Source organism: Hylaeus volcanicus, chromosome 8 (assembly GCF_026283585.1).
Source record: "Hylaeus volcanicus isolate JK05 chromosome 8, UHH_iyHylVolc1.0_haploid, whole genome shotgun sequence".
Lineage (NCBI taxonomy): Eukaryota > Metazoa > Arthropoda > Insecta > Hymenoptera > Colletidae > Hylaeus > Hylaeus volcanicus.
Window position 1 is genome coordinate 9016250 of NC_071983.1, and position 19493 is coordinate 9035742.

The window sequence follows — 19493 nt, forward strand, 5'->3', positions numbered from 1 at the left end:
CGCGAGACGGACGATTCATCGGGAAATATACTCGAGCTTTTGAGTGTGTTCGATACGCTCGGGACGAGACATATGGTCTACCCGTGGTGAAACACCTGCAACATTTCAAAAGTAGCGTAAATCGAGTGGCAATTGTGTCACGCGTGTCGGATAATCCTCCAACTACCGAGTGAAATTGCAATCGGCGGAGTAAAAGTCGAACGATGTTTCGAAATAAACTTTATCTCGTGAAAGGCAATTTGTCGAGCACCGCGGCACGTTTCGACTTTGATTTTCGATCAATGGCGGTTCGATTCCGAGGTAACTAGCGTCGATATATTCAACGAAGATCGGTAATACGTCGCTGGAACGAGAGTCGCGGTGTAATCGGTTCGAAAAGATCGTTAACCGACCGGAAATCGGTAATCGGCCGGAATAATCAGTTCCTTTTATATCTGCTTACGTTCTTTTCGACGCGTTAGTCTCGGATTCGCATTTTTCTACGTAAAAGCGAAACACCACGGAGGATGCACGGTCAATCCTCGCGCAGTCGGAACTTTTTCTGTTCCCGCGCTTCTTTTCTCGTCCGTTTCTGTCGCGTTAATCGGACTCAAGCTGCGCATATCCCCCGGTACCGTGAATCGCGCCCTTTCTTCGGCTTCCATTTTCATTTCGATTCGTTCGAAGCAATCTATGATTATTTCTTCGTGCGCGGAGCCCGCTCCACGAACGATCGAACAAACGAACGGGATATACCCTAATCGTTCAGTTCATTATGAGTATGCGCACGCTCGCGATGACTATGACTGATGCTAAACCACGACGAATCGCGATGCACATTACGACTAAATATCGCACTCTTTGCTCCGTTCCGTCTAATGTGCCCTCTCGCAGATTGCCGTCGAGATGGAGAATCGAAAATGCATCGGTCATAAACGGAGTGATATCGCGTTTAAACAAATACGTTTCGCGATGCTTGTCGATTACCGTAGGAGTCGAATACTTTTGGTTGGCACGAAAGAAGCCTCGAATTTAAAATAAGGGTAACCAATTGATAGTTGAATCAAGTTGCCCTCATCGTTGATCGCCACTGAACGACTCAATTCTAAAACGAATTATGAGCGTAACAACCCTTCATTTGGGGGGAGGGGTCGTTATCAAATCACTGAAATAAATTAGGACATTATACAATAACTAAAAAAAAAAAACAGATTTTGATGAATTCCGATTCAAAGTCAGCAAGTAATAGCCAGCTAAATTAGCAACCGATAGCGATAGAATTCAAATAGTTGATATGTCGAGGTTAAGTGAAATGTAAATCGATTGTTAGATAGAAATCCGGAACGTTACGTGGCGTGTGAAAAACCCGAGGTCGTCACCGTTAAACGATCGATCGAGTACGTTGACCGATTAATGGAAATTCGAAATCTATCACGCAAATCCGTAACACCGGCTGATGGCGGCGAGAGAAGCGATTCAGGCGATTCCGAGCTCGCCATCTATCTTCGCGCGCGTTGGTAGCGAAGAAAGAAGGCATAATTAAATTAAATTAAGCCCGGCTGAGCTCTTGGCCTCCACTCTTCCCTCCTTCCCTTATTCACCTCCTCGCCCCGTTCCTTTGCTGTCGTACCAGCGGCGACAGCAGTCGACGCCGCCTTTATTTGCAAGCAATTTGCGCTCGCGGATCGCGGTGCAAAAAATCTGAAAATAATGCTGCCGTATTAATCATATCCTTCCGCCCTTATTCCTCTGCCTCCTTCTCCTTTGCCCCCCACCCACTTCATCCGTCAGTGCTCGTCCGCGCACCGACATGAATACTTACACCTCGTCCTCGCTATTTACGATCAAAAAAGTACAGGCGTGGTCGGTGTAACACGATTCGCTGTGGCGTTGTTCCGTGACACTATACTTGCTGGAAGTATCAAAGGTGACACGTTGCAATAACTTTAATTCGATAGCAGTTATTTCGATCGAAGTAACGACACCTTACGTTACAAATTTATTTCTCGACGAACATCCAAGGAATTAGCTCGTTGGATCGTGCGGCCATCTTGCGAAATTATGTACAGAACATTCTCACCTGTGGGGTGATACACCGCGTGCTCGAGAACGCGACAAGCGGTATTGAATCCATGGAAGGAACGGCTAACCTGATTCTCCGGTTAACCGTACGGTTAAAAGGAGGGTGTGTGTATTTACACGAGAGGTGGGAATCACGGTAACGAAATCGCATTCTGTTTACTAGGTAGTCGAGGTGTTAATGCGACGCTCAGGATTTCTTTGGCTTCCTCGGGGGCTCGAGGCCGCTGTCGTACTCGGAGGTGTTGAGCATCCTGACTTTCTTCAGTAACCCCGTCTTCGGCTTGTCATCCGGATGCTTCCGTTTCTTTGCCGGCACCCCGTCGGGTCTGAAAACCCAGAGACCGGGCCTTAATCGTCGCATTAGGGCTAACCCGCAATTTTCGGTAATTCGACGTAAACGACATGTGGCGAGGACAGAGCGCGGTAATCGAAAATCGACAAAAAAGTAGTCTCGCTTCGGAAACCAGCGACACACCCTCCCGGACTCGGTTGGTCGCGCTGTGGAGAATTCGGACAACCGTTGCGTCGCCGTGGCGAATTTCGTCTTTACATCGTATTTCCTAAACTATATCTATCGCGCGCTCAGTCCTCGAATCCAGGGTAGTTTTCACGTCGTACCTGGCAGGTATGGAGGTAGCAGCATTCGAAAGGCGCTCGGTATCGGTTTAAAATTCGCGTTCACGTACAATCTCTTCTTGAAACTTGCCTAACACGAGCTATGGCCTCCAAATTCTTCCGAGGGTTAATGTTCTCCAAAGGAAAGATTTGAGTCGACAGCTTTCGCGAAACACGATGTGTATATCGATAGATCGTGAAAGATCTCGCACGCAGCAACGAACCCTCCATACCTTGCGTCCTTCGCGGGAAAGTTGGTGCTTGAACGTGTTCAAGGGCGGCAACGATGACACGCACACGTACACATACACCCACACGAGATCGTACGCGTTCCCGCACAGTGCAGGCGTAATCGGACCCACAAAGGCGTAAACTGTGGGTCTCTCGATCCATTGGATCGTCAGCGCGGTGCCCGCCTTTCACCCATTAAAACGAACTTGTTCTCTCTCTCCGGATGGAGGGTAAACCCGTCGGTTACCCGTTCCGTGTATCGAAAGCACGCCCATTCGAATCGCATCGAACAAGTTAATGTCTAATTACTGCCTCGAGGAAAAGCAATCGATGCGTGTCGAATGCGTGACCGAAATGGCGACGCCGATCGAGGAGCGGCACAGAAATGGAGGGAAATGGTTTCTCGCGATAGTAAGTTTCGAAAGACGACCGCGACGATGCGCTGATCCGTTTTTACGCGTGCTGGAGTAGCGTGGAATTTTTTCGAGGTAAAAGGATGCGTATTTGGTCCGTACGAAACAGAGTAGCGCATTTACAGGCGATCGAGCGAACGCGTTGCATGACGAAAAGAATTAAGATCTGACGGAAGGGGAACATGTGAATACGCAACCACCGAACGATAGCGAGCGATGGACAGAAAATCAGAGTAGCGGTACGAGAGAGATTTCTACAAAGAGGAAGAGGATAAGAGACAGGTAGAGAGCGAAGGGAGGCTCGTGCTCGTCCTGTGGTTTCCGTAAATGGCGCAGCCACGGCCGGAAGTAGCGGTCGCATCAGTCTGTTTAATAGCCGTATTGTATAATTATGAACAATGGAGAGATAGGACGAGAGACGGAGAACCGAGTGTCGGAGAGAGAACGGTGAAAGCTTGGAGCTTGGAGAAGGGTAGAAGCCAGCCGAATGCTATGTGAAATGCATACCCGACGAGATGGACGGAGACGCGTTAGGAGAGAACGAGACCGTTGACGTCAGATAGACGGAGATACGAAGGGAAACCGAGGGAGACGGGAAATAAACGAGGATGAGCACGACGAGAGCCGTATGGCTTATGGCTTATGGCTGCCAGCCACCGTACACCACGTCCGCTCGTTCGTCGTACATGACGAATGACACAAAGCGACAGTTTTGACGTATCTAACCTCTCTAGGAGCCACGAGCTGTCCTCTCGTTACGTGTGCGCGTACTATCTGTTAATACACGTGGTTGCGTTTGTTACGAACCATGCACAGAGAGACACGGAGAGGGAGAAATTACGGGGTGCATCGCGGTTAACAAGCTAAGCCACGCGTGAATCCGTCATTAATACTGCGAGTTCGCTCGTCTTCGCGATTATCTACCTTGACCGAGTCAACCAAGTGGTCCGGCGACGGTCTGATCGACAATTTTCGTCGAGGTCTCGTTCCTTCGCTCCGTAGTCGAGCTATCGTACCACTTTCTCACATACTCCTCGATAAGATCGCGTGATTCAACCAACCATTCATTCGCCATTCGATACCTTAACGCGAAGCGTTGTATGCTTACCGTTCATTCGTAAGCCTATTGTTGTGCTGTTGCTTCGTGGTATCCTTCTCGTGTATTTTTTTCCCTATTCCACCGATTCGTTTCGGAGTTTCTCTCAACGCGAAACTCTTGGCGAAGTGGCCTAGGTGAAGGTCCCTCCGGTTGTAAATCTCACGCATGTCGCGCGGATAGCGGGCGTAGGAACGTACCCAAGAAGTATACGCTGAAAACCATTCGGATTATTTAAGGTCACCACCTAACCGATTCACATTGTTTCGCCGTTCGAGATAACCCGATATTCATGGCATTGTATTATGTAAAATCGCTCAAAGTCTTCATCCGCAATATTATATTTACACTCCACAATTATTGAAATCACATCCACTTAATTTTTGAACGTTAAACTTTTTCTTCGCTTCGATTTATATAAAAGACGCGAGTTATTTGAAAATCCGTAAATTCAACGAACGACACGAATCGAATCATAAGGACGATCTTAAGTACGTTAGGAAAATACATGCGTCCCGCCCACGTGTAAACGAGGCCACGTGCATCGTAACTCGGATGTGATTATTGGTTGCGTGTCTAGCGCGCCCTTATTAATCGAGGTTCCATTAAGTTCTACGGGGGTTCGCGTACCGCGATTCTATGGGGTGTGTGCCCCGCTGTGAGCTATTAAGAGGCATTAACGGGGGCCGAGTCAAGTGCTGTGGCTAATAGTCGACCCGTTATCCCCTCTTAACTTCTCTAGCTTCCGCGTGCTGCTGAGAAACTCGGGGTTCACCGATCCTGGGAGAAATTGACATATGCCCGCGTACTATTGTCGCTCCGTGCGAAAAATTACAGCGAAGTGCATCTCCTGAGATACTCGAATGTATCGATTCGTCCGAATTATATGTTGGATTTTAGTATTTCTGTATTTAGATAAGAAGAATAGAATCGAGGAACTCGTGAAATACCGTAAGAAGTATTTTTCAGCGCAATAACTACGCCAAAATAGTTTGTCACTTAAATAAAATACACGATACACGAATTATACGTATTCAACTGGAAATAACTGATTATCGATAAAGTAACGTGATAAATGTTTGTTTTGAAATTTCGTTCGATCGAAGAAAATCTGACCGATACGAAACGAAAATGGAGGTATATTGTAACGGGACTTTCCCGCTGGGAAAACTAAATGTCCTCAATTTTGATCATTCACGTGGCGGACCTTATGCTCCGATATTTTCCGGCTTGATTTCCGTCTGCCTTCTATAGCAAGATCCGTCTCTTCCGCACATAAGAAACTTGAGAAGATCTTTCTGCCGTGGACCGGTGTCGGCGCGTTGAAAAGGGAGAAAAATGTTTTTCTCCATTTAGCACATAAATCACCCGCGGGGTTGCTATCTAGCTGAGAAGGCAGAGAAACGAACGATGGTAGGGGATTGAAGAGAGTGGGCCGCGTGGGGGGCGGCATTGTTCCTAAGTGATGTAACTGCGTCTTATTGTATTTGTATCCTGTATCGCATTGTTAAGAGTCTCTCGCCACAAAGCGTAAGTGGTTTTGGCGGAAGCCACATTCAGTGGTTGGATTGTGTCGGCCACCCCCTGCGAAAGGCGTACGAGCCTGTATATACTAGATTCGATCTAACTTGCTTCGTGCGTTTCAACCGCTCGTTTTCGCCATGAAAAGTAAATAAAAAAAGAAAAACCAACCAAAAAGTGAATTTTACAATTCGTTTTTGAAAACCAAAAACCCACTCTGCTCGATTATCGTTTACGCTCGAGATGCATTGGAACCGATTTAACGTTCATATACGTAAACGTACAAAAATATAAGCATTTGAATACGATTGTAAATATTTATGTTACTTGTTAACGACGACAAGAAGTTACGCCGAAAAGGGTGTAGCTAAGGGCTGGAATAAAGGACTATGTATACATGTGTGTATGGAGCACAGTAGATGAATCTCTGAGGTTAAGGGTAGGGGTCGGAGACTAGGGGGTTATTCCATAGAGTTGTATTCGCTATTGAGGGCTGTTCGGCTCTATTGGGGTGATAATGTTACGAATTAGCGAGATTTCTACTTCTACGCACACTGCCCAGCACTTAGATCGGTCAGGAATGAAATATATCGTCGGTGGCAGTGAAAGACGCAGGATGTGGTCACGTGATGCTCAACAGTATATCTTATTCTTTCGATCGTATGACTTCAATGTCCCGACTTTGCTTTTTCGCCTAGTTTTACCTTGTTTGGCAAACAAATCTAGCCTAACAGTTCCGATCATTTTGTCTCTCCCAGGGGCTTCTCCCACTCACCTATAATATTACTCCGCCTTTCTATCCCAACCTCTCCCCGTTGGAAAGTGTAGCGTCGAATCGTCGACGACAATTAATCTATCAATCACTCGGAGCACGTAGAGGAACGGTCAAGTGGTTAACTGTGTACCGTCACTCAAATCTGAAGCGGCTAAGCGCTCAAAAACCGTAGCTAACCTTCGCGTAAAGCCACGCTTGACGCGAGACAACTGCGAAACTCAAAAACCTCTTAGAGAGATTTATGGTCTTTATTTTACGTTTTGAAAATCGATCACCCGCAACCATCGAACGCCGTCGGACCGTGGGTGTCCGTCGTTCCCGTTTCTTTCTCTGCTTCGAAACGCTTTGAAAAATACATAGCACGCGGGAGAGGAGACGCACTACGATCCGCGAGCGTAAGGGTGAATATTACACTCCCCTCGAACGAAACTCGAATCATCGCATCCTAATGGATTTATTATTGCAGCAAATAAATTCCCCGCCCTAACAGCCGTAATAGAGCGACCATGGCATGGCAAACAAGATCATCCTCCTCGTCCAGAGAGTATGTAAATAGCCGAGTGGCGAACGAAAACCGAGACAGAGTGAAGGCTCTCTAACACGACCGTATGGGGTTACTTTATATGCGAGTAGGGTGCCCGTCGGAATTGGCTTAGTCTACCCTGAAGTCAGCTCGCTTGCGTTCCGATCCAACTGAATCGAAATGGGTGCTCCCTCATCACGAGTACTTTGTGTTTCACCGAGTGGTAGAGGACGGAAACGCGTTAAGCGAGAAACCGTAAAATCGATTCAACGTTCTGTTTAAAGTGCCTCGGTCCCGCGCGTCCAAAGGTACTCGTTTGCAAGTTTGGGTATGCGCAACCACAGCACAATACCAATTCGTTTAGAAATTCGACTCACCTCTGCACGCCATCGCCCGAAGCTTCGGATCCTCGAGCACCAAATTCTCGAACTCGTTTTGCAGCGCGATCGCGGCGTTATGAGCGGAAGAGTGCTTGCACAGAGGGGTCAGCAATTTATCCAAAACGTCTTCCATACTTTCCTGCTTGATCCTGATGCGCCTGGACTCGAGCATTCGGACAAACTCGACTTCAGGCGGCGTCAGAAAGATGGTCGCCGTTCCAGAGGATCCTGCACGCGCCGTTCTGCCGATTCGATGCACGTAATCCCTGGCTGAGATCGGCCCGGTGTATTGAACCACGCAGTCCACCTTTGGCATGTCCAATCCACGAGCCGCGACATCCTGGCGACACAAAGATGACGAACGTCGTTGGGTGTAGAAATTAAAAGGGCCAAAAACTTAAAGCTCAACACTATGTTAAACTATATTAATCTAGGCTGACATTAGCTTCTGAATACTGTCACTGGGTATATCAAGTGCTTCATGTGTTTCTAAATATTGAGCAGTATAAGTAGATAACCGACAACATGATTAAGAGATTACCAGATGTAGACGGTGGAGTTAAAAAGCTTCTAAGTACCAACTGGTAGCCTATTAACAGGCTTCTTACTAGGGCAACTAATGCTTTGTTATCTATTATTAACAGATACTGTTCCTTGTCCAGTTATTCAGTGCTTCCAATATGAAATACCCAACAAAGTCGAAACGTTAGTTCACGATTGCCCAACACCTCATTCCTCGCTAGAAAAGCGGCAGGCCACATTACACCGCGCGATCTGCCGGTACAAATGTCTTACAAACCGCGTCGATTTCTCGTTTTGTAGAAGGGTGAATGCGCGCGGCTGGCACCGAGCGCCCGCTGTGGGACCCCAACGGCGAACGTTTGAGCACGGCCCTGATTTCCTTGCGTTCGGTTAACCAATGATTTACCGAACGGAGCGCGTCGAGGCCCTGCTTGACGGCCCTGGGACTAATCCCGGACCACCAGTAGGGGGGCGGCGTCGTGGTCCCGAAAATTCTTTCGCGGCACGATATGGATGCGTCTGTCCACCTTCTTTTTTTTTTCACGTTCTTTTATCGAATTAATTCAACGCCGGCCTATCGACGCCGGCAGACTAGGCACTGGGGCGAGGAAATACAAGATAGATACCATAGCGAAATAAATATCGACGAATATCACGTTGTTTCGTTGTCGCGATTTAGTTTTATTCTAATGCTTGTTGTCGGATAACGTTACAGGAATACACAAGGTGTTCCCGTAAAAATGGGGCACGACGATTTATGATTCCCTAGAAATCACTGTTATTCATACCCTCTATAGTTATCGAAGAAATTTGTCTCATTTAAATGAACGCTTTATGTTTCCAAATAAATTTGTAATTGTAAATATATACAAGTTGGAAGTTTATTTATGTACAAATTTCTTCGATAAGTACAGAGGGTACGAATACTTATGGGACTGGCTGTGTATATTAGAAATAGCAGTGTATAAATTTCTATAAATATCGACGAATATCACGATAAGATCGATCCTACAATCGATCCGAACACTACCTAAACTTGTTTGCAAGCGAGAATGCAACGCAAACGCGCATGCAACTCGGTAGCAACGTTTCTGGGCCCTCATACGACTTCTAATTACTTTAGTGCCTTGAATTCTCATCTGTAAATACGCGATATACATTGTAAATGGATATAATTACATAGCCCGATGTTTGTTGCATGAAGAAATTGTTACAATCCTGGTGATCGATTGGCGGAAATTAGGATTTACCGAAAGATGTTCCGATAAAGCGAAACCAGTCGGGACGCCTACGTGTCTTCGGACGAAACAAGCATCGCGGTTGCCACCAGTACGATATAGTATAACGAAAAACGGGCACGAGGAGCGATCGATGGCAGCGATTAAGACAGACGATCGTTTAGGAAAGAGAGACGGCTATCGTGGCTTGGAGGATCGAGAACGGATCGTCCGTTCAAAACATCTCACTCGAGCCGTAGATCACCCCTTGGATCCAGATTCACCACCGCAGAGGGCCGCGTAACATTCCGTCCGCGGGGGCTCTCAAGAGTTTTCAACGTGGAAATTAATAACGCTGCCATATAATTCCCATGCAGGGGATACCGTTCTGGGATCAACGGTTAAAAATTACAACGAAAACGACGAACACCCTTCGAAGCTACCATCGAATCCTACAATCGAGACTAGATGATGGAGATACTATAAGACGAAGAACTATAAAGTCCTGACGTTCAACAACGCGGGTGATCTATGCAGGTCCCTACTAACGATTAGACTTTAAACTATTTATGTACACAGTCCGCGAACCATCCATTCAGGGAGCTGATTGCAATTAATCGGTCTGCACAGGATTCGAGCAATGAATAATCAGAACACGAGGCGAATCACCGTGAAACACATGTCGAATCAACGATGCAATCGCCTGATTAGAACGAATTAATCCTTGCAGCGGGCGAGCTGTCATTCGTTGCGTGCCGCGGATTATGAATTTTCGAATCCGTGCATTTAACTTGGACACCGAGTTTTTTGTTGTCTGCCCCGTGAAAATAGCGTGGCAAGCTCCCGTTAACTAACGAGGAAGACAAGAAACAAAGTTAACAAGTGCGAGTTTAATTATTATTATTGAATCTTTGTCGATTTTTATCTGGCAATGGGAACGGTTACTTTCACCGGTAATTACGATGGTTAAGCAGTTATTACGAAGTCACGATAGATCTGAAAGTTGATCTACCGTTCTATTAATTCGAACGTAATTAGTAAACGAAAGAAAGTGGTTCTACCGATCGGAAAGCGGCGCTGCGCCGTTCTTCGGCGAACCATCGTGCAGGAAGTTGTCTTTCGATAGTATTGCGCACAAAATTTAAAAATTATCATGAACGTTGCTGCAGGACCAACGCATTTTTTTCCAACGAAATCTCTGTTACGCGAGGTATCATTACTGTTAAGCAATCGCAATTTCAAAAGTATAAAGCAATTAAAGAAAGGACCGGCGAATAACGGACAAACAATCATAATTATACTCGTTACGAAGGCCTCATGTGTGCACATAATTTTTAACCTCCGGACACAGCGTGGGTCCAGAGATATTAAATTCCGCCCTGAAAGAATAAGCCACGGGGTAATTTACTGCTCAGGGAGTGCCCGTCGGCTATCCCCGGCTTTTCTTCTGTCTTATCCTTCTATTTCACCGCCCTTCCCTTTATCGTCGCTTCATACTAATTCTTGCTCTCATAGAGCAATGTCATCGCTCACGTGCCATGTTATGCAATTTTGTTTCGCCGTATCGAATGAGAAGCCCCCAGGTTTAAGTGTTCGCAGGTAAAAACTTACCGTGCAGAGTAGAACCCCGGTTTTCGCCAGCCTGAACGTTTTGAAAACCTCCGTTCGCTCCTTTTGAGTCATGTTCCCGTGCAATTTGAAAAACTCTATATCGACCAGAGGATCGGAGTCCTCGTCGTCTTCGTCAACCGGTTTGGTGAGCACAGTAGACAGTATCTCCGTGTGGTAATCAACCATGTCCTGGGTGGCCATGAATATTAAAAGTTTGCTCTGTCCATGGCTCTGTTGGCATTACAAATGACATTTACGTAGCTTCGAACAAAAGATAATAATAAATAATATATTTGAAACGATCAATCTACCTGACACTTTCCCGCGATGTAAGCACTTAAGGTCACCATCCTCAATTTCGGCGGCGTAACGATGTAGGTCTGGATCACACTTTGGGGGACTATTAAATCTTCGTTTACGTCGCTCGTACTATCGCCAATTGTTTCTAAATTTTCTTTCGCGGCGTCCAGAAATATAGGATGCTCCATCGCGAGACCCGCTAATTTTTCCACGGCTTGCGTCAAAGTCGCGGAAAGTAAGATCGTTTGTCTTCTGGATTCATTTTCATTGCTATTTTTATCTTTTCGCGCATCATTTTCTAGCGAACCGGATACTTTTTTTTCGGTGGACTTGGCGACATCCTTCCGTTTGTTCAATTGTTTCGATTTGACGAAAGGTTCGTCTTCCTCCGAATCATCGTCGCTACTAGAGTGGTATGCTTGCCTTTGTTTAACGACATCTTTTTTCGTATCGTCTTCGGGTTTTAAATTCGTCAGATCATCCTTCGTTGTCTCATTTTTTGAACCAGTAGCTTCTTCTATATTCTCGACATCCTCGTCGGTGAATACTTTTTTCACGTTTTGTCGAAGAATTTTCATCGCATCGTAACCTGAATTTTCGCTTGGTGTCGACACCTTTAAAGCACTCACTATACTGAAATTGCGTTTTAGAAAAGAAACTTAATCAAACGAGCGATGCACTTGTGATTTTCCAATTTTCTAATCAAACGTACCTTGATATATCTTTTTCATATCCCATCTCAAGCATCCTATCAGCCTCATCCAAAACAAAGTATTTAACGTGATTAAGTTTTAAAGCTTCCGTTCGTTGTATGTGATCCAACAATCTACCAGGTGTACAAACTAATATATTGCAACCTTTTCTTAATCTAGCTTTCTCTGCTTTCCTCTTTTCACCCCCTGCTAAATACCCTGGCACAATCCATGTGTATGGCTAAAATTGTGTAAAAAGTAATTTGTGTATAATATACTAAATTAGATATCATCTACTAACATGTATTACTTATAAAGTGCTCACTTTGATTAATTTTAAGAAACACTCGTAGGTTTGTAGAGCTAGTTCTCTAGTTGGTACAACTACAAGAGCTTTCAATCCGCTATTTCTATTCAGTTTTGGTCTGATTTTGTGTAAAAACTCAATGATTGGTAAAGCATATGCTAGTGTCTTGCCGGAACCAGTTTGAGACCTAATTAAAATATCTTTGCCTGAAAGTATCCAAGGAATTGCTTTCTGCTGAACTATTGTCATTTTAGTGATTTGCATGTTCTGCTCCAAGTTAGATATCTGGTAAAAATTTTTGAAATTGTAGCAACTTCATTATCGGTTCAAAGATGTCATTAGGATAGTAATACTCACAGTGAAAGGATGTACATTAAGATCGACAAAAGTTGTTCCTGTAAAAACTGGTTCGCTTATCGGTTTTACAAATCTTTGACCAATATTTGGTATTTCAGGATTATGACTAAACAATGAAGATATCATTGTGCCAGGCCTAGGGGGAGCACGAGTACTTTTATCATTCTGTACATTCGTATGACTTTGACTTGTTGATTTGTCTTCATAATTCTTATTTGTTTTACCGCTAACATCTGTATTTGATATAGATGACAGTTTCTTTGATTTCTTAAATTTAGATTTTATCATTGGCATAACATCTTCATCTACATCTGCTTCTTCAGCTGACTTTAATGTATTAATTTTAGTATCTTCAGATTTTGTTTGTTTAGAAAATATATTTGAAAGTGTTTTTTTGGAGTCTGCATCCTTGACATTTCTTTTCTTTGCTAATAATGTTTTGCCAAAGTTTTCTCGGGTAACCTTAGTAAATGACACAACAGGAGCACTAGAAGCTTCGATACCTGTGGCTGGTAATGACCTATCTGCTCCGATAGCTTTCTCATTTATCTTTACGGGTACCTTCTCTAACTGTTGTTTAAACGTTTTACGTTCTGTATCTATGAGTTGTGTTTTAAATTTTACTTTCTTTATTGCAAGGGTAGGTTGACTAGATGAATTAGCTTCTTTCAACTTTCGTGCAACAATTGAAGATAATAATTTCTGTTTAACTCTCTTTGCTTTTGGGCTGGTAGTTACGCGAACTAGATCATGTGTTGATTTATTGCTACTTTTAACTGTACTTTTATCGGTCTTATTTTTCTGCTCTTTCATTAAACTAAGTATAGAGTCATCTTGGTTGCCAGCTTTCTGTATAAAGAAGATTGACTTCGTTTAAGCAACTGCTTAGAAACATTCTTAACTTCTCACTTACCTTCTTAAAAGCAGGCTCCGAAGATATATTCAAGGAAATGTCCGTATCCTGCACAGTCATCGTTGAACGTTGTTTCTCCAATTTTCATACGTAAGAAACATACGCACGTTACCAAGAAACACGACACTTAACCTAAAAGCACATGTCAAGCGCGCACTTGCTTCTCCAAGATTTCAAACGTACTGCGCATGCGGGGGTAATCGCGCGCGACTGGTTTCGAGGCTTCTTTAACATGCTACATAATAAACGATTACAACTACATTGAAAAAAAATGTTAATTTAAGAATGTGTACGATCATTCCAACCGAGAAAAATTGCGTTTCTTGCTTTAATAAAACTCTGGCTAAAGGTTGTCACGATGTCACGTACGGATAGTTCTAAAAAATACAATTAACTAGCGCGTTCTTACTGCGAATTCGATTACGATCGATCAACGCAGTCATCCGTACACCGCACCGAGCGACTACTCAAGCGAAGATTTATCGCGGTATTCGATAATCGAAGCTCGTCGACAATCCGGCGCGGGCTCGCAATATCGACGGTCGAGTATTTAAGCGTGCGTTTACTGGCAAACATTTGTGTTTACATTTTTTATAAAGCGTCGGTCGAGCTGCTGGCGTCACAGTAACGAAAATCGTGATCACCGGAGAACGTTCTGGCATTTAGTATTTGTGATTCATCGTATCGAGACGCTCGCAATTCGCCATGTACAAGTTATGCTGTATCGGATTGTCATTAGCCGCGAGGATCATCGGCACATACACCATGGTGAGTGACGAACCAAACGCGTAATTGCAACATTAAACCGGTTTCTTGCACGTGGTAGGGTTGCGCGTAATATCATGAGATTTTCGCTGATAATTCGCATTCGTTCTCGTCGGCGATCAACGTTAATGTAATTTCATGTCCTATGTATTCCATTCGTATTCTTCTAGTCGCTCTCGATACTCATGATAAACGTGCTAATGAGCAACTATTTCTCAAGAGAAACGGACGAAAAATTCTTCGATTCTATTGAAAATTGGGCATTGCTCGGCTTGAACTGGATGCAGGTCTTAAGAACCTCGCAGATAGAAAGGAAAGGTGGGTTTTCGATTGAGCGTGTGCGTACAGATTGTCCCAAAATACGTGGTATATACAACCTGACAAGAGACGATAATGAAAATGTGTATTCGATTAACAAATTAAACTTATCAGAAAGGTGTTTTCACCCCTAGAATCATTTTTAGAATCAATGAAAAATAACAATGCGATTAGAGTCACTCGTAGGTACTTTGTTTCTGTAAAGATTTTATCTTTTTCATTGATTTTTTATTATGTATCAGTCATCGATTCTGTCTCATTAGTTCTTTTGGTTTCGATTTGTAAATCTAATTATTTACGTGACACATCGAGCCGTCTGTTTCTTGTTACCGCATCGCGCGTAATCCACGATTGTTTATTTGCATTTGTTATGATCAATATTGATTCGTCGACTACTCGGTGTTGGAATATTAACACGGTGTCGGATGACATCGGATACATTCGTGTGGTTTGAATTTCTACTTCTTTCAAGACTCGGACAATCATGTAATCGATACGATCGTACAATCGATTAAATCAGATTCAATATGATTTTCTCGATTAAGTTCGTACCACGCATGTTGCGACTCTCTGTATAATCATTTCTCTCAATGTTACGGTACTAATGAAAACAAAAATGAAATTCTTAGCGGAAACGGGGATGGTGTTTCTCCTGTTGTACGCAATTTCGTTCTTATTGGCCAGCGCGTACCTCGCCCTGGGATCAATTTCCGTGAGTATATCAAGACTATCCAACCAAGGGGCTCTTCTGATCTAGAACTTTATAATACGTGTTCTTCAAGTTTAATCTCTTTAAAACATGCTTCACATTTTTCTATACATCATCGCAACTTTTGTTCAAACTGTCGCACTCCCAAGAATTATCAATAATTCATTATCTTTGTAGTCATGCCTATAACTATATTCATACCGAACGTATTCTATACAATCCTTTTGTTTCGAGTCAATGTGTGCAACGTAAAAAGTTCCGGACGTCAGAAACGCTATTTTTGTTTTCCTCGATGCTCTCCGGCATATTAACATGTCTTTATTTAAACATATGCATACGTAAATGTGCAAAGTTTGAGGAAGGTGCGATCAACGGGTATTTGAGAAAAAAATTCACGAAACAAGCGGCTGGATTTAGATGTTCTAGACCAGAGAAACTCGCTCAACTAGACGCATAGAAGGCGAACTAAGAAGCATTCGCTGCTTAATGTGGCTGTGTCTCGAAAATGAATCGATCGAAGTATTTCTTTATTCGAAAAACGTATTTTCGGCACGTAGCAGCCTCGCTGAAACACGCTAACGATCTCGCTAACTTCCGCGTACGTTCACAGAGAAGGTCCAAGTGTGCCGTGCCTTGGATGTATTTGCAAATGATTAGCATAATAGATCAGTCTGTGGCGCTGTCTATTCATCTGACGCACGGGCCGCAATACGATGTTTACGATAATTCAATATGGTACATTCCAGTGTCCAGCATCTATCTATGTAAGTACATTGGAATTACCCATCAGTCTACGCGTCTCGGTTTGCTACGCGATCGGACTGCGGACGCCGATCGAGATTTCTCAATGCGTAGCTACTTTGTAGTACACGTGGAGCGAAGTAACGAGCATCGTTTTACGCATTTCTGTTGGTTTAGTGTTGTGCACGTACACTTGGATGGTGGTGCAAGCCGCGCGCAAGGAATGGGCCGACGTGGAACAGAATTGCCACAATCGCGACTTGAGGGAAGCTGCATCCGCGACGCAATCGAACGAAAATGGACCAAAAACGCCGTCTTACCTCTCGCAGAACTTTTCGATGTTCGACTCGCCGAGATCGCCCACGATTCTGCCCAAGTAGCCAAGCGAATGCTCGCACATATTCGAAGATAAACTCGTGGACTCGATTGTACTTCGTATCGGTACCTACCTGTCTTCGCTCGGCGAGAAGATGGCCAACAGCGAATTGCAACTAATCATCTGGATAAACTTCGAAAGCGTCATTTAGCTACCTTTAATGTTAGCGTATTTATTTATAGTTTCGACCGCTCCCTCCTTTTATAAGCGTTAATAAATATCGACCAAGCGAACGACACCGATTCACGATAACGCGTGACTCGCGTAGACGTTCTACTATCCTCCAACGGTTTCCTTCGAGGAACTTTGTTCGTTTCTGGAATGGATACGGATCTTAAAATCGCGTAATAACCGTTGATCACTCCCGGGGAACGGAACGTGCGCGGAGCGCCGGCGAACTACCAGAACGCCATGAATCTCGGTTTCGTAACGGGGAGAATGTACATATAATAACGCGGGCAACTCGATAAATCAGCCAGGAGGGGGGAGTGCGACTAATAGAGTGTATCAAATGCGTCCACGGGGAAGCGTGGCTGCATAGAAAATATGAGAAATGGCTCCGTTTCAACGTCGAAATACTTTGAAACTTTCGGAATTTGAATCGCGGCGCAAGCATATTTCCTACGCGGGGAATGGCCGCGGATGGAGGTCGATTTGTCCGAAAATGGCCGGAACTTTTCGCGAAACTTCGGAGAATAACGATCGGGCGCACAATAGTCGATAGAAAAAACCACTCGTAGCAATTTATTTGGGGCGTTTCACCGCGTTGCTCCGCGATCATTTGCGTTCGAGGGAAATGCCGCAACCGAGACCAACTTCACGAAGCGTCGCACCGCTTTCGAAATGATGTATCTTACGCCGCGGCCAGACATTCGGCGATCGGCGACGTCGAGCGACGTGCAATCTTGTTTTACAATACGATGAGAGACGAAGCTTTTAGAGAAGAGCGTACATTTGCCAAATAACGCGTTCAAAGTGCGCCCGTCGCACGGTACTCGCCAAATGCCGAATTGCATGTTTTATATTTTGTTAAACGTGTACGAAGAAACGAGATATCCTCGATCGATTGTCCACGTATCCGAACAGTTACACACGTCTGACTTTCCTAGGGTAACGCTGACGCGAGTCTTCGGATTTGATACATCGTCGATTGTTTACAACTAGATTTTGCTTTTAACATAGATGTTACCACTCGCGAAAACTTTTGTAAGCTTCCCGTTCAACGATACGGCTCCGAGCACGAAGGACGGAGACAGGGAGAGGTACGCGACGTGGTTGGTTGGAGGTGCTTTTAAAAAGAACTGAGCGAGCCAATTTGTAGGCTGTCGCAAACTTTTAAAACACTAGTTGACAGCCGTCCCCCGCCCCTGTCGCAACTCGTGCACCCGCCCGACGCTCACTCAACCATCTTGAAGGACTCCAACCGCCATCGAACGTCTCTCTTTTCCTGCGACTGGAGCACCAGTCTGCGACGACGACGAAACTCACCCCTCCGTGTCGTGGAAGCCGATGGATTGTAAAATAAAACTAACTTGGCTTTCGTGTCTCGGGAACGGAGTACCGACGAAATCTTATTCCCTCGGGTATCTTTTATTTTCGCGTACCCCTTTTTTTTTCTCCTGAACCATCCGCCAGGGTTGTAATTACGAAAAAGAGCTCCGCGAAAGATAGACGCAGAAGTGGGAGAGAGTCGTCCTCGTTTGGCGAAACGAGGAAGTTCTCGTCTTCCATCTAAACTTGCCAAAAATTATACTCGCTGGTGCTTTGTTACTTCTCTCGATCGAGTACCTCTATCGCGTAACTTTTAAGAAACCTCGTGTCTTCGAATAAACGGAAACTCGTGAAGAAACTATCGGGTGTTATTACGATTTTTATTATTATTTATAAAATACAACTTCCCTTTGTTACTTCTCTCCCGATAACTTGGCGAGTTTGGAACACTTTTACGTGTATCCAGCGGTTACCGGAGAAGGGTAGTCGCACGCATGGGACACATAAAAGGTGGCGCGACGTAATTAATCTTCTTGTATGACACTTTGGCTGGTTACAGGGCAGAGCTTGCCAGGAGCCAGAACACAACATCCCACTTAAGCCCTGACGCCCAGAAAACAATTAATACGAAATTGATTAATAATTATTGCGTTCCAATTTCGCTCCCTTTGTCGCACGGTCTCGCCAGTCACGTAACCGTGAAAAAAGGAATTTTCTCACCGACGACGACGTCAGATTCTCGGATCACCCACGGAAAGTTTCGTCGCGATCGATACTTGATGTCCCGTAGAATCTAGCGAAATAATTTCAGCGCGTCCTCCGGAGACTATTAAACCCGAGATTCTTCTAAAAATTGGTCTCGTCGAACCACGACCGAACATTTTGCAGAGTAAACTCTAAGTGTTATTATTACATAAAAGCCGGGATGCTGGGATACAAAGTAATCGCATTCTTATCTCGCATTTAATACTCTGAGGTGGTCGTGATTCAGTGAGCTGCGTTTTCCACCGTAGTAATTCATTATTGCCAATGATTCCTGAATTTCCAATAGTTTCGACGCTTTCGAACGAGTGGAACGTCGAAGCTTAAAAAGCCTGGCTCGGCGGGCAAGTCGGGGGCGCGCACTCCTTTTGTGACATTTATTTGCTCGCCGCTGAAAATGGCCAGTCGATTTGGCATTACTTTTCCAGACAGACAGATTTTATTGATCTGCCTCGTTCGCTCTCTCTTCCCGGCGGAACTGAACGCTCCATAAAGCTAACCAATGCTAATACTTCGCATCTCCGCAGTGGCGTCCTCGCGGAAACGTGTACCCTCCTGTTCGCCGGTGCGCCGGGGTCGGCGGAAAAATCCGTCGCGACGCCGCTGTCCTGGACCGGAATCGGCAATAAACGCGTAACCGAGGCTAATTCGTAACGTTGGCTCCGTCATTGTGGCCCATTGTGAATTCTCTTCCCCCGTTATTCCGGGGTCCACGAGAATAATGCTGGGGTTATCGCAGGAAACTGCCAGTAACGACCGTAAGAGGCACGTACTCTTCCAAACACGCTCGATTCGTT

At 44.8% G+C, this 19493-nt stretch overlaps 2 protein-coding genes across 2 annotated transcripts; one reads left to right on the forward strand and one right to left on the reverse strand.

The window, feature by feature from the left end:
- Positions 1 to 1929: 1929 nt before the first annotated feature.
- LOC128880866 (probable ATP-dependent RNA helicase CG8611) lies at positions 1930 to 13728 on the reverse strand. The gene is made up of 9 exons (XM_054131389.1): positions 13535 to 13728; positions 12622 to 13470; positions 12283 to 12549; positions 11978 to 12198; positions 11277 to 11898; positions 10966 to 11196; positions 7613 to 7955; positions 4429 to 4630; positions 1930 to 2387 (listed from the first exon to the last, which is right to left on the reverse strand). The coding sequence occupies exons 1-9, from the start codon at positions 13592 to 13594 to the stop codon at positions 2249 to 2251; spliced, it is 2934 nt and encodes a 977-aa protein (XP_053987364.1). The 5' UTR covers positions 13595 to 13728; the 3' UTR covers positions 1930 to 2248.
- A 352-nt stretch (positions 13729 to 14080) lies between these two features.
- LOC128880868 (uncharacterized) lies at positions 14081 to 18295 on the forward strand. The gene is made up of 5 exons (XM_054131391.1): positions 14081 to 14302; positions 14470 to 14617; positions 15247 to 15329; positions 15937 to 16090; positions 16245 to 18295. The coding sequence occupies exons 1-5, from the start codon at positions 14240 to 14242 to the stop codon at positions 16445 to 16447; spliced, it is 651 nt and encodes a 216-aa protein (XP_053987366.1). The 5' UTR covers positions 14081 to 14239; the 3' UTR covers positions 16448 to 18295.
- Positions 18296 to 19493: the final 1198 nt, after the last annotated feature.

Excerpts from the sequence above, each read along its gene's own strand:
- LOC128880868 (XM_054131391.1), top strand. The coding sequence starts at position 14,240 with ATGTACAAGTTATGCTGTATCGGATTGTCATTAGCCGCGAGGATCATC. Across the intron at positions 14,618-15,246 it reads CTCGCAGATAGAAAGGAAAG|CGGAAACGGGGATGGTGTTT; the intron begins GTGGGTTTTCGA and ends TGAAATTCTTAG. Across the intron at positions 16,091-16,244 it reads AGTGTCCAGCATCTATCTAT|TGTTGTGCACGTACACTTGG; the intron begins GTAAGTACATTG and ends CTGTTGGTTTAG.
- LOC128880866 (XM_054131389.1), bottom strand. The coding sequence starts at position 13,594 with ATGACTGTGCAGGATACGGACATTTCCTTGAATATATCTTCGGAGCCT. Across the intron at positions 11,899-11,977 it reads TATGAAAAAGATATATCAAG|TATAGTGAGTGCTTTAAAGG; the intron begins GTACGTTTGATT and ends ACGCAATTTCAG. Across the intron at positions 7,956-10,965 it reads CCGGGGTTCTACTCTGCACG|GATGTCGCGGCTCGTGGATT; the intron begins GTAAGTTTTTAC and ends TTGTGTCGCCAG.